We start from the raw sequence: 15,434 nt of genomic DNA, 5'->3' as shown, positions 1-15,434 counted from the left end.
TCCAGGATTCTGCACACCCGTGTGTTAGGGTGTGAGATCCAAAAATCTTCAGTAGAACTATTAGCGCCCTTTCATTCATGAACGTCTGCTTTCAAATATGCCGTGTCAAGGGGTTGGGGATTTAGCTCAGTGGTAGAGCACTTGCCTAGCAAGCGCAAGGCCCTGGGTTCGGTCCCCAGCTCCGGAAAAAAAAAATGTGCCGTGTCCTTGCCCTAGGTCTACCCCCTGGCAAGGACTCCATTTTGTAAACTTAGAAAATTTGCTATGGAACGTCATTCTAAGTTTTCACTATGCTTTTACTTGTGTTCAATTCCTGCTTGAAACTATGAGCTTTTGTTTTGTTTTTCTTCTTCTTCTTCTTCTTCTTCTTCTTCTTCTTCTTCTTCTTCTTCTTCTTCTTCTTCTTCTTTTCTTCTTCTTCTTCTTCTATTTCTTCTTCTATTTCTTTTTCTATTTCTTCCTCCTCTTCCTCCTCCTCTTCCTCCTCTTCCTCCTCATATAACATAATAAAATTTGAGTAAGGGGCATACCTTCCAGTCTTCCAGTTAGCATATGCCATGCCTCACTTGGCCACCTCAGTGAAGACAAGAGTAGCCAACAATGGCTTGTTGTCTTCCAGTCCAGAGCTCTTCAATGGAGCTTTTGAGTTTCTGTTTGGTAGGAAAGCTGACTGTGCTCAAAGATCATCATGGCCTTTGAAGCCACTCTGTCCATGCCTGGACCCATGGCTGTGCCATCAAGGAGCCAGGCACCGTGGCCACCAGCTTGTGGGGTGAAGGTGCTAGACCTTTCAGTGAGGAAGTCGGAAGTCCCCAATGTTGGATTCATGTGGGAAGCTTGGAATCTGGTCCTAGGCTTTGCTCCTGGCCTCCTCAGGCTCTTCCAAGGGCCAGATCATGCAGACAGTGTCTAACCTGCAAGCAGATTGGGGAGGGGGGGCGGAGACACTGGATTCTTTGAGAGTCTAGCTAATGGCTAGGGTTTTCACTCATAGGAGAGGGTGGGCACAGCTCTCCAGGGTGCTGACTTTGCATCTTGAGTAGGCTCCATGTGTTCTCTGCAGCCATTTAGTACTGAAGGAGAGGGCTATGGCTAGCCCTCAACCTTGAAGGGAAGCACAAACTCACCTCTTCCCAAAGCTGTCCCAGGTGATATTACCTGCTATCGCTCCCCTGCCGTAAATGGCTCCGTGCTGGTCTGAGATGGCTGCTGACAGACATGGGCAGTTTCAGTACTTTCAGGGACAGCCATTGTATGGGCAAGCACTGGAGACAAGCGTGAGCTCTTTGAATGAAAATGATGGAGCAGCTTCAGAAACTGCTCCAGCAAAAAGAACAGTACCTCCATTCAGCTGCTGCTCACCGGTCAGGGTTATCTCCTTGTTTCCCAAGTCCTAAATGCTTCCCAGCAGCTGATTCATCTCCGGGGAGGAGAGGAAGGCAGTGGGCTGCCTGCAGGGCAGGCTTCTTCGCTCAGCTGAGAGACAGACTGCAGAACTGCCTTCCCGCCCCCACAGGACCTCCTACTCCAAAGTTCAAGATGACTCCACTACAGTACAAGTTGGAGTTGTTAGGCAAGCGACTGGCTAACAGGCCCAGTTGCTCATGGCACTTTCCCAAGCCCCTGCTTTCCTCACTGGCTGTGACCCTGGAGTCTGGCTACAGCTTGTTCCCCTCAAAGTGTATGGCTTTGCAAGTACTCATCACACTTCCGGTGCAGCCACTAAGTGGGAAATTCCACTTGTCGACAGAGGAATTCTGGGAGACAGACAGCCACCAATGCACTACCTTTGGCCACTTCCAAGGAGCCATAGTACCAGGGTAAGGCCAGCCAGTCTGTCCACGTCTGGGCACTGCCTTCAGCCTGAGGACCCACCTCATGAGGTTGGGTATGACAGAGAATGACATGGCCAGCCAGGTCTTGACCATTGTGCCTAAGGATACATAGCTGAGGCCACCAAGACCACTCAAACTGAAAAAGTTATAAGAACAGGAAGAATCAGGCTGGAGAGATGGCTCAGCTGTTAAAGGCTAGGCTCACAACCCAAAATATAAGAACAGAGAGAGTCATCTTATTTTATGCCTTCCAAAGATGACAGCTCTTTAGGCTAACAGCAAAGCTGCCTGTCCTCTCCCTAGGTGAAAGATCTCTGTGTCTCTTCTACTGGAATGTTCCAGCCCTTGTAGGGACTGCCCCTGTCTCAGTGGCTGATTTGGTCTACTAGTACCTTCTCATATGTTGAGAAGATGCTCTGATTGTCATTGCCAGCATGACAGCTCGTGGAGCTACCTGCTCTCCCCAGCATTTGGCTCCTGTGAACACTGCCATTTACTGCAAACTGCGCTGGGCTTCTCCACTTGAGACCCATAGATGTTTGCCCTCAGAGCAGCTTCACAGCACATGACTATTTTGAAGCAGGGTTGCTTGTCAGAGCCCAGATATGACACCCGTAATGGAACAGTAGGGGATGAGTGAGGCAGGCTGGCACCAGCTATGCCCGCAGGATGGAAAAGTTTTGAGAGACCTCCATGTGGCAGGCAGAGGGGCCAGCAGACTCCATAAATGCCCCGTGACTGACACCCTTGATGGCATCCCTATCTGGCTTAGACCTTGGGCAGGTCACTGACCTGAAATACGGTTCATTTTTGCTTCCTCCTCCAATGGAGAATTCAAGGCAGAGTATCACACCTGACAGTATGTAATAGCCAGGTTGTGCTGCATTTATCAGATCTATAAAATACATTTGCTTCTAAAGCCTATGATCTCATCCTAGAGGTCAAAGTCCTCAGGAGATTTCCTCCTATGCAGATCTCCTGGAGTCCCTCTTTCCTGAGCAATGTTTGCCCAACATTTATAAGGAGCCCTCTATAACAGTGAGTACTGTGCTGGTGCCAGGAAAAGTCAAAGGGGCAAAGTGTGTCCAGAGCTCAAGTTCAAGTCAGCAAGTTCATTAGGATCATGAGGAATGAGGTGGCCTCATGTCTGAGGCCCTGCACGTCATCCCAGGGTCACCTGCTTTCTCATGGCTCTGCTCTTGTGTGCACTCTGTCAACATCAAACCTGCGTGCCCTGTGGCAAGCAAGTCAAGACAGAGGGAGAGAGATGTTAGGGCCACTGCAAAGAGGAAGGCCATAGGACACTGGGCAAGCACTCAAGAGATTCTCCTCTCATTTTATACTGGTTAGGCCTGTGCCACACGTATCATTTTTAAACAGGTTTTCCCATTATCCAGTGGAGGTTGGATCAGGGACCACCAAGCTCCCCCTGGGCGTGGTTCTTGGATGCTAATGGGCAGTTCTCATAAGAGTGTTAGGGATGCTGAGTACACCCATTTTATTTCTTCATGTTTCATGTTACCATGACAACGTTTACCTAAGGTGCAAAGATGGCTCCACTGTCCCAGCCTTTGCACTGACCTTCTCTGTCAAGAACATGGGCACTGAGCTCTCTGCTCCCAAACCCCGTGGGAGAGAGACCTCACCGCCTGGTCAGGTGGGCACTCCCGAGGCTGCAGAGCGGAGGAGACCACCAACACTGCCCGCTCCTGCCCACATCCCTGGCCCAAGAGGAAACTGTATAAGGCCTCTGGGTTCCCGTAGGGGAGGGCCCAGGAGCGGCAGGACCCCTGCGCCTGAGACACCGCCGGAACCTGAAGGAAACAGACCAGATAAACAGTTCTCTGCACCCAAATCCCGTGGGAGGGAGAGCTAAACCTTCAGAGAGGCAGACACACCTGGGAAACCAGAAGAGACTGCACTCTGCACACACATCTCGGACGCCAGAGGAAAACACCAAACGCCATCTGGAACCCTAGTGCACGGAAGCTCCCGGAAAGGGCGGCGCATATCTTCCTGGTTGCTGCTGCCGCAGAGAGCTCGTGGGCAGCACCCCGCGAGCAAACTTGAGCCTCGGGACCACAGGTAAGACCAACTTTTCTGCTGCAAGTGACCTGCCCGGTGAACTCAAGACACAGGCCCACAGGAACAGCTGAAGACCTGTAGAGAGGAAAAACTACACGCCCGAAAGCAGAACACTGTGTCCCCATAACTGGCTGAAAGAAAACAGGAAAACAGGTCTACAGCACTCCTGGCACACAGGCTTATAGGACAGTCTAGCCACTGTCAAAAATAGCAGAACAAAGTAACACTAGAGATAATCTGATGGCGAGAGGCAAGCGCAGGAACCCAAGCAACAGAAACCAAGACTACATGGCATCATCGGAGCCCAATTCCCCCACCAAAACAAACATGAAATATCCAAACACACCAGAAAAGCAAGATCTAGTTTCAAAATCATATTTGATCATGATGCTGGAGGACTTCAAGAAAGACGTGAAGAACTCCCTTAGAGAAACACAGGAAAACATTAATAAACAAGTAGAAGCCTACAGAGAGGAATCGCAAAAATCCCTGAAAGAATTCCAGGAAAACATAAATAAACAAGTAGAAGCCCATAGAGAGGAGTCACAAAAATCCCTGAAAGAATTCCAGGAAAACACAATCAAACCGTTGAAGAAATTAAAAATGGAAATAGAAGCAATCAAGAAAGAACACATGGAAACAACCCTGGATATAGAAAATCAAAAGAAGAGACAAGGAGCTGTAGATACAAGCTTCACCAACAGAATACAAGAGATGGAAGAGAGAATCTCGGAAGCAGAAGATTCCATAGAAATCATTGACTCAACTGTCAAAGATAATGTAAAGCAGAAAAAGCTACTGGTCCAAAACATACAGGAAATCTAGGACTCAATGAGAAGATCAAACCTAAGGATAATAGGTATAGAAGAGAGTGAAGACTCCCAGCTCAAAGGACCAGTAAATATCTTCAACAAAATCATAGAATAAAACTTCCCTAACCTAAAAAAAGAGATACCCATAGGCATACAAGAAGCCTACAGAACTCCAAATAGATTGGACCAGAAAAGAAACACCTCCCGTCACATAATAGTCAAAACACCAAACGCACAAAATAAAGAAAGAATATTAAAAGCAGTAAGGGAAAAAGGTCAAGTAACATATAAAGGCAGACCTATCAGAATCACACCAGACTTTTCGCCAGAAACTATGAAAGCCAGAAGATCCTGGACAGATGTCATACAGACCCTAAGAGAACACAAATGCCAGCCCAGGTATCCTGCAAAACTCTCAATTATCATAGATGGAGAAACCAAGATATTCCATGACAAAACCAAATTTACACAATATCTTTCTACAAATCCAGCACTACAAAGGATAATAAAGGGTAAAGCCCAACATAAGGAGGCAAGCTATACCCCAGAAGAAGCAAGAAACTAATCATCTTGGCAACAAAACAAAGAGAAGAAAAGCACACAAACATAACCTCACATCCAAATATGAATATAACAGGAAGCAATAATCACTATTCCTTAATATCTCTCAACATCAATGGCCTCAACTCCCCAATAAAAAGACATAGATTAACAAACTGGATACGCAACGAGGACCCTGCATTCTGCTGCCTACAGGAAACACACCTCAGAGACAAAGACAGACACTACCTCAGAGTGAAAGGCTGGAAAACAACTTTCCAAGAAAATGGTCAGAAGAAGCAAGCTGGAGTAGCCATTCTAATATCAAATAAAATCAATTTTCAATTAAAATTCATCAAAAAAGATAAGGAAGGACACTTCATATTCATCAAAGGAAAAGTCCACCAAGATGAACTCTCAATCCTAAATATCTATGCCCCAAATACAAGGGCACCTACATACGTAAAAGAAACCTTACTTAAGCTCAAAACACACATTGGACCTCACACAATAATAGTGGAAGATTTCAACACCCCACTCTCATCAATGGACAGATCATGGAAACAGAAATTAAACAGTGATGTCGACAGACTAAGAGAAGTCATGAGCCAAATGGACTTAACGGATATTTTTAGAACATTCTATCCTAAAGCAAAAGGATATACCTTCTTCTCAGCTCCTCATGGTACTTTCTCCAAAATTGACCATATAATTGGTCAAAAAACGGGCCTCAACAGGTACAGAAAGATAGAAATAATCCCATGCGTGCTATCAGACCACCACGGCCTAAAACTGGTCTTCAAAAACAATAAGGGAAGAATGCCCACATATACGTGGAAATTGAACAATGCTCTACTCAATGATATCCTAGTCAAGGAAGAAATAAAGAAAGAAATTAAAAACTTTTTAGAATTTAATGAAAATGAAGGTACAACATACCCAAACTTATGGGACACAATGAAAGCTGTGCTAAGAGGAAAACTCATAGCGCTGTGTGCCTGCAGAAAGAAACAGGAAAGAGCATATGTCAGCAGCTTGACAGCACACCTAAAAGCTCTAGAACAAAAAGAAGCAAATACACCCAGGAGGAGTAGAAGGCAGGAAATAATCAAACTCAGAGCTGAAATCAACCAAGTAGAAACAAAAAGGACCATAGAAAGAATCAACAGAACCAAAAGTTGGTTCTTTGAGAAAATCAACAAGATAGATAAACCCTTAGCCAGACTAACGAGAGGACACAGAGAGTGTGTCCAAATTAACAAAATCAGAAATGAAAAGGGAGACATAACTACAGATTCAGAGGAAATTCAAAAAATCATCAGATCTTACTATAAAAGCCTATATTCAACAAAACTTGAAAATCTACAGGAAATGGACAATTTCCTAGACAAATACCAGGTACCGAAGTTAAATCAGGAACAGATAAACCAGTTAAACAACCCCATAACTCCTAAGGAAATAGAAGCAGTCATTAAAGGTCTCCCAACCAAAAAGAGCCCAGGTCCAGACGGGTTTAGTGCAGAATTCTATCAGACCTTCATAGAAGACCTCATACCAATATTATCCAAAGTATTCCACAAAATTGAAACAGATGGAGCACTACCTAATTCCTTCTACGAAGCCACAATTACTCTTATACCTAAACCACACAAAGACCCAACAAAGAAAGAGAACTTCAGACCAATTTCCCTTATGAATATCGACGCAAAAATACTCAATAAAATTCTGGCAAACCGAATCCAAGAGCACATCAAAGCAATCATCCACCATGATCAAGTAGGCTTCATCCCAGGCATGCAGGGATGGTTTAATATACAGAAAACCATCAACGTGATCCATTATATAAACAAACTGAAAGAACAAAACCACATGATCATTTCATTAGATGCTGAGAAAGCATTTGACAAAATTCAACACCCCTTCAAGATAAAAGTCCTGGAAAGAATAGGAATTCAAGGCCCATACCTAAACATAGTAAAAGCCATATATAGCAAACCAGTTGCTAACATTAAACTAAATGGAGAGAAACTTGAAGCAATCCCACTAAAATCAGGGACTAGACAAGGCTGCCCACTCTCTCCCTACTTATTCAATATAGTTCTTGAAGTTCTAGCCAGAGCAATCAGACAACAAAAGGAGGTCAAGGGGATACAGATCGGAAAAGAAGAAGTCAAAATATCACTATTTGCAGATGATATGATAGTTTATTTAAGTGATCCCAAAAGTTCCACCAGAGAACTACTAAAGCTGATAAACAACTTCAGCAAAGTGGCTGGGTATAAAATTAACTCAAATAAATCAGTAGCCTTCCTCTACACAAAAGAGAAACAAGCCGAGAAAGAAATTAGGGAAACGACACCCTTCATAATAGACCCAAATAATATAAAGTACCTCGGTGTGACTTTAACCAAGCAAGTAAAAGATCTGTACAATAAGAACTTCAAGACACTGAAGAAAGAAATTGAAGAAGACCTCAGAAGATGGAAAGATCTCCCATGCTCATGGATTGGCAGGATTAATATAGTAAAAATGGCCATTTTACCAAAAGCAATCTACAGATTCAATGCAATCCCCATCAAAATACCAATCCAATTCTTCAAAGAGTTAGACAGAACAATTTGCAAATTCATCTGGAATAACAAAAAACCCAGGATAGCTAAAACTATCCTCAACAATAAAAGGACTTCAGGGGGAATCACTATCCCTGAACTCAAGCAGTATTACAGAGCAATAGTGATAAAAACTGCCTGGTATTGGTACAGAGACAGACAGATAGACCAATGGAATAGAATTGAAGACCCAGAAATGAACCCACACACCTATGGGCACCTGATTTTTGACAAAGGTGCTGAAACCATCCAATGGAAAAAAGATAGCATTTTCAGCAAATGGTGCTGGTTCAACTGGAGGTCAACATGTAGAAGAATGCAGATTGATCCATGCTTATCACCCTGTACAAAGCTTAAGTCCAAGTGGATCAAGGACCTCCACATTAAACCTGATACACTGAAACTAATAGAAGAAAAACTAGGGAAGCATCTGGAACACATGGGCACTGGAAAAAATTTCCTGAACAAAACACCAATGGCTTATGCTCTAAGATCAAGAATCGACAAATGGGATCTCATAAAACTGCAAAGCTTCTGTAAGGCAAAGGACACTGTGGTTAGGACAAATCGGCAACCAACAGATTGGGAAAAGATCTTTACCAATCCTACAACAGATAGAGGCCTTATATCCAAAATATACAAAGAACTCAAGAAGTTAGACCGCAGGGAGACAAATAACCCTATTAAAAAATGGGGTTCAGAGCTAAACAAAGAATTCACAGCTGAGGAATGCCGAATGGCTGAGAAACACCTAAAGAAATGTTCAACATCTTTAGTCATAAGGGAAATGCAAATCAAAACAACCCTGAGATTTCACCTCACACCAGTGAGAATGGCTAAGATCAAAAACTCAGGTGACAGCAGATGCTGGCGAGGATGAGGAGAAAGAGGAACACTCCTCCATTGTTGGTGGGATTGCAAACTGGTACAACCATTCTGGAAATCAGTCTGGAGGTTCCTCAGAAAATTGGACATTGAACTGCCTGAGGATCCAGCTATACCTCTCTTGGGCATATACCCAAAAGATGCCCCAACATATAAAAAAGACACGTGCTCCACTATGTTCATCGCAGCCTTATTTATAATAGCCAGAAGCTGGAAAGAACCCAGATGCCCTTCAACAGAGGAATGGATACAGAAAATGTGGTACATCTACACAATGGAATATTACTCAGCTATCAAAAACAATGGCTTTATGAAATTCGTAGGCAAATGGTTGGAACTGGAAAATATCATCCTGAGTGAGCTAACCCAATCACAGAAAGACATACATGGTATCCACTCACTGATAAGTGGCTATTAGCCCAAATGCTTGAATTACCCTAGATGCCTAGAACAAATGAAACTCAAGACGGATGATCAAAATGTGAATGCTTCACTCCTTCTCTAAAAGGGGAACAAGAATACCCTTGGCAGGGAAGAGAGAGCAAAGATTAAAACAGAGACTGAAGGAACACCCATTCAGAGCCTGCCCCACATGTGGCCCATACATATACAGCCACCCAATTAGACAAGATGGATGAAGCAAAGAAGTGCAGACCGACAGGAGCCGGATGTAGATCGCTCCTGAGAGACACAGCCAGAATACAGCAAATACAGAGGCAAATGCCAGCAGCAAACCACTGAACTGAGAATAGGACCCCCGTTGAAGGAATCAGAGAAAGAACTGGAAGAGCTTGAAGGGGCTCGAGACCCCATATGTACAACAATGCCAAGCAACCAGAGCTTCCAGGGACTAAGCCACTACCTAAAGACTATATACATGGACTGACCCTGGACTCTGACCTCATAGGTAGCAATGAATATCCTAGTAAGAGCACCAGTGGAAGGGGAAGCCCTGGGTCCTGCTAAGACTGAACCCCCAGTGAACTAGACTGTTGGGGGGAGGGCGGCAATGGGGGGAGGGTTGAGAGGGGAACACCCATAAGGAAGGGGAGGGGGGAGGGGGAAGTTTGCCCGGAAACCAGAGAGTTATTATTAAGTATTAAATAAATTTAAAAAAAAAAAAAGAACATGGGCACTGGAGCCAAGTGCATCTGGTCAAACCCCACTTCACTGTTCAGTAACGAGATTACTATCTAAGTTTCTCATGCATAAAATAAGAAAAGCCATGCCCACCTTTGGAGCAATTAATAAACATTCTGGAGCACAAACGCTGCAGAGTTGATGGCTCTTGGGGAAGTCTGTCCTCTGACCATTTACTGAGTGCTTTGTGATTGACTGGGGTTCAACGCCCTGGTGAGGACACCCTGAAGAAAACCTGTGGGAGTCAAATAGTGTCTGCTACTCTTTTTCACAAATGAGAAACACTCCTGAGATAAAAGGACTTTGGCTTGGCATCTCCATCCAGAGAATTTCCAGAAGAAATTCCAAGGTCTAAGAGCAAATCTGAGCCTAGCAAACCACTGCTTCTCGTGTGTGGCTACCCACACAGGATGCATGTTTTTAGTGACCCATCTTTAAAGTTCAGAGGCCACATCATAGAGACTTTACTTTCCTCCAGTGGCCTCAGTTGGGGAGAGGGACTCTGCCTCAAGCCTGTGTCTCATCTGCCCCATCCTTGTAGACTCCTTCCTCCAGTATGGCCCACGGTACCCGGCAAATTGCTTCAGCAACTGGCTAGTGCTTGGGCATAGGTGGTCCAGCGTGAGCTGGGTTCCCTGGGTCCCCTGCTGATCAGCTGGACTCCCGCCAACTCAGGGTAGGACTGAGCTTCTAAGCCAGTCTCTAATCACTTTAAGCTCCGGCAGTCCCCAGGTTGGGAATATGGCTGCCTGGTTCTTTATCTCTGCCACTTAGAGTACAGTAGGGAGAAGGGAGCTCATTTCAAAGGGGCTTTAATCTTGAATGATATGTGTCTTTGACCACGAGGCATTCTTTCAAAAAACAAACCGGGAATGTTACTTTGCTATAGATTTAACATGAAGACAAACAGCCCGTGGGGGGAAGAAGACTGCTGACTTGTTTCCTTTTCATTCTGCCGGTTGCTAAGTCGACCTTCTCCAGAGATTTCTTCCAGACAATTGCATCCCAGCCTAGCCACAAATAGAACTACTGACACATCTGGCTCACCCTTGTCAGTAAAGGTCTTAGAAAGGACGCACACTCAAGCCTGTGCTAGCTGCCATTCCCAAGTACAGCAGCCTGGAGCACAGTCAGCCAGTGCAAATTTTCTAGGAAGCTGACTTCTCTGCCCCTGATGTTGATAAAGTTAAAACTGGTATAAGAGGTGGCTGGGAAGATGGCTCAGTGGGTATAGTGCTTGCTATACAAGCATGAGGACCAGAGTTCAAATCCCCAGCACCCATGTAAAAAGCCAAATGAGGTGACACAGGTGTATGATCTCAGTTCTGGAAGGAGAAAGACAGGTAGATCCCTGAAGTTTACTAGTGTAGCCAGATGATAAGCTCTAGATTCAGTGAGAGATCCTGTCCCCCAAAATAAGATGGGTGAGATAGAGGATAATGTAGACTTTGGATGACCTTCATGTGCATGTACACAAGAACCTGCAGCACACATGCATACACACACACACACACACACACACACACACACACACACACACACAAACTGTGCCTGTCTGTGGTATTAGAAGCATGACTACTCTTTGGAGTATAACTAATCATGTGAAAAGGACAGGTAGGAAGGGGATGCTCTGTGCTGATTCAATGGGCATTTATATAGATTCTGAAAACATATTATTTTGATATATACAATTACAGTGATTTAATAATAACAACACAATACCAAATGATTCATGAAGGACCTGGGGGGAGGGGTTACTAGGAAGAGAAATCATTGGAAACCTGCTTCTCTGAGGACTTATTGTTCCACCTTCTGCTAGGAAAGGACAGTCATAAACTTTGGCCGGGGCCCACACTGATACCTGTGCAATCCTCCTGTCAGCAGCTTTATGGACCTGTGGTCCCAGCAAACTGTTGACATCAGCATGGTGTTCCCACACAGGGCAAGGGTTCTGAATCTGCTGCAGTGGGAGGCAGTGAATCCTGAACAGACTGTGGGAAAGATGATCCCTTCAATCCCTTCTTCTGCCTCAGTGCCACGGTGACATCATATCCTCCAACCAAGATCCCTCCCACTGAAGCCCGGTCCTGCTCTCACCTGTCCAGGGAGGGTGAGCTCACCTGAGTTTTGAGGCCGTTGTCCTGGAAAGAGAAAAACATTCAATAACACTTCTAGAGCAGGACAGAGCCTCCCGCCCACTAGGAGACCTGCCCCTTGGACAGCACACAGGCACAAGGCACTGCTTCAGACTGGGTGCCCATGGGCTCAGACAAACACAGCCAAGCCCTTCAAAGCAAACAAGAGGGAACTCTGTCTTGAGAGTTTGGAAGATGGCGCTTTGGCAGAGCCTGGGATAGGAAGGAGCAGCAGAAGGCTAGAACAAACCTCCTCTTCTCCCTGGCTTGAGGTTGTCTGGCTGCAGCAGTTTTCCTACCCCCTCTAAGCTTCAAGACTGCAAACCCTCGTGTGGGGAATTGAGTGAAGTCATTCCTAAGACCTCTCAACAAGAGAGAGTAAAACTGCCATTGCCCTGGTGTCTCGGGGTGACTGGTTGCATTGTATGGCCTTGTTTTGGGTGACACCAGGACAGCAGAGGGTAAAGCTGGCTGCAGTGTACAATTACGACCAGGCTGTGCAAAGCCCTTTCAAGTGAGTACTACTGCATTTTTACCCCTTACCTCTAATCTCCACTCCCATTCCCCCCCCCCCCCCCCCGGCAGGCACCAATGGTGATGTATTTGATGCCTGTTCTTCGCTATGCGTGCGTTACGGGTGCCAATGAACATGCATTTCTCTGTCTCCGGACAGGCAATAGCCTCGAAAGTAAATGCAGTGCAGTTTGGGGTGTTTTTGCATTCGTGGAGATGAGTCAGGTGTAGTGGCACATTCCTACAATTCTAGCACTTCAGAGGCAGAGGCAGGAGGATCACAATTTCAAGGCCAACGTAGAGAGTGTAGGAGTCAGGGTATAAAAATGAATCCTAGCAGATTTCCATAAGTGGTGCCACAAAATCCTACCCCGCCCCTTCGTTTTACACGTATCTAAGATCTTCCTGTTTGCCGTGTGTGCATCCACTTGCCACTCCCACTGACGCTTAGTCTGACTGACTATCCCATTGTTTCCCACCCATCCTCCTACAACTAGACATCTATGTTTCTTAAAGACCACACTGTGACACACAGGGCCACCATGTGCATAACTACACTTTTCTCCGAGGACAGACGGCAAGGGAGGTCCTCATTAAGCAGATCCCTATCATTGTCACCAAGCACTACCAGGTAGCCTGGGGTCAGTGGTGGCTGAAGCAGCTGCATAGCTGGGATGTAGAACAGGCAAAGGGCTTGCAGAACAAGAGCCATCCTTTGGCTGTTAGGTTCTTTGGTCTGTGTTTTAATTGGTTAGCCCTTATTTTAAGAGCATTATCTCCTCGGGCCATGCAATAGTTTATAAACAACTGTGATTCGAGTTACCATTCCATAGCCTGTCTGCCCTCCTAGACTGAGAGCCCCTCCAGGACGTGTTATGCCATGCAACATACAAAGTCAATGCAGCAGTGACAGGGAGTGTACTTGACCTGGGAGGAACAAATCGGAAGCAACAACTGGGTCAGCAGGGACTAGTGCAGGACAATATGGCTAAGAAGTGGTGTTGAGGGACTCTCTCAGAAGCTGGCCCAACTGAGGCGGGAGCGAGAATGGCTTGTCTCTGGCATTATCCCAGGTCTGCCTCTGACCTGCAGAAATGCTCTCACCTAAGTCCTGCATCTAATCCAGATCCTTCCTCTCATCCCACCTCTCCGTTCTCTTGCACTGAGCATAGGCAAGCCAAATGTGAGCCTGCAGACTAAAGGAGCTTTGCAGGGACCCCGGTACAGCAGGTGAGGGACAAGACCACAAAACATAGTGCAAGGAGGGGTAAGAGACGAAAACCAGCCAGGCTTGGTGCCACAAGAGGCAGAGGCAGGTGGGACTCTGTGAGTTCGAGGCCAGTCTAGTCTACAGAGTGATTTCCAGGCTACACAGAGATGTTGTCTCAGAAGAGAGAGAGAGAGAGAGAGAGAGAGAGAGAGAGAGAGAGAGAGAGAGAGAGAGAGAGAGGACAGTGCTCATTTGGGTATAAAGGAGGTCAGGTCACCTGCACACAGGGCCTGCTGTGTGAGGGCCGAGCCTATTAGGAGGGTAGCAGGTGCTACCTGAGCAGCACAGATGCTTCTGGACTGGGAAGCCAAGACACAGGGTAGAGAGAAGGGAGGTGAAGCTGCACATGGAGGGGATTGTAGGGGTAAGAAGGAATTCGAGGGTCAGAAGAATCACGTGTGGGCTGTATCCTGGGGCAAGAACTCACTGAATGGGAGCAGAGGAGTGACCTCAAGTTAGCACACTTGGGGATGCTCTGAAGTCCTGCTGAGCAGAAAGAACTGGGCTGAGCTGGGGAGTGGGAGGTGATGCTGTAGTCCCTGAGGCCACGGAGGTGGGTGCACAGGGAGTTCTAGGGGCTGAGTTCAGATTTGAATGGGTGTGGGGGTGCAGTGTCTGTGGCCATCAGAGGGGAGATTGGCTGAGTTCCAGATCCCAGAGTGAACTCCTTGCATTCCTTCATGGAAGGGTGCAGAATTCATACCCTGGGGTGTACTGAGAATTGACACATCTGAGGTGACTGATCGGGACTACTGAGAAACAGAGCTCTGTGTGTCAGAGAGGTGCCTTTCTGACCAGGTCGGGGTCTCCAGTCCCAGGAAACACCCATGGGCAATGCTGTCCAGAATCGAAAGCAGGTCCCTGGACAGATGCCCGGTCTTGCTGGGAGGATAGAGGACATATCTTCACCTAATCTAGTCTCAGAGAAGGCCTTGTGGTTTCCCCCTTACCCTCAGGACAGAGGCTGTCACTCATGCTAGATACAGCCCCTGGCATGCTCTCCGTGAGCCTGACAGCCGCAGGACCCCTCAGCAACTCTGCACAAAGGCCCCCGTAAAGCTGAAACTGTGAGTTCAGCCTGGCACAGACAAGTAGAAGGCCCATCTGGACACCGCCATGTGCAGGGTGCTTCAGCAATTATCTTCCTGTTGGCTTCAACCTTCCCTCAGCTGCAATCTCTTTCTTCTCCACCCATTCACCAAACTGGCCTTTCAGGCTCTGTGGCCCAGGTGAGAGTGGTGGAGGTTGTAGCGCCTGCAGCTCTCTGGTCCTCCCCCTTCAGTCAGCCTGGCTTGTTTGTTTCATTTGAATGTCTCCTCTGTCCCTGGCCAGCAGGTTCATGACCAGGTGGCCAGAGTTGCAAATGTGTAGCTTCTACTGGCCCCATATCCTCAGGCCTCCCCATGCCCTCAGCAGCCAGGAGCAGACTCCCCTGAGGCTCCCTCATGGAAAGGCCCTGAAGTCTGTGCAATTCCTGAAACCGTACCTGACCAGGAAACACAGACTCTAGCCAGCTTCCTGGCAGGAGAACTCCTTCTGCTCAGGACTGGTGCCAAAAGGCTGGGGATGAGGCTCTGGTGGTAGAGTGCTGGCCCAGCATGTACCGAGTC

At 46.5% G+C, this 15,434-nt stretch overlaps 1 protein-coding gene across 4 annotated transcripts in view; it reads right to left on the bottom strand.

Annotated features, from left to right (window-relative positions):
* LOC147996321 (uncharacterized) overlaps positions 1-15,434 on the bottom strand; it is a 31,702-nt gene that overhangs the window by 9,474 nt on the left and 6,794 nt on the right. The window contains exons 3-5 of one of the 4 annotated variants that reach the window (XM_087641723.1): positions 12,027-12,047; positions 11,768-11,897; positions 460-1,284 (exon numbers count right to left, since the gene is read on the bottom strand). In XM_087641723.1, coding sequence (XP_087497849.1) covers positions 1,162-1,284; positions 11,768-11,897; positions 12,027-12,047 — 274 coding nt within the window. In that variant the 3' untranslated portion in view covers positions 460-1,161. Of the gene's footprint in view, positions 1-459; positions 1,285-11,767; positions 11,898-12,003; positions 12,048-15,434 lie in introns of those variants that run through there. The other 3 variants (XM_087641720.1, XR_015675976.1, XR_015675986.1) reach the window with 3 other exon arrangements.

Source organism: Rattus norvegicus, chromosome 2 (assembly GCF_021556685.1).
Source record: "Rattus norvegicus strain SHRSP/BbbUtx chromosome 2, alternate assembly SHRSP_T2T, whole genome shotgun sequence".
Classification (NCBI taxonomy): Eukaryota; Metazoa; Chordata; class Mammalia; order Rodentia; family Muridae; genus Rattus; species Rattus norvegicus.
Note: the sequence above shows the minus strand (reverse complement) of the source record. Positions and strands in the feature narration are given on the sequence as shown.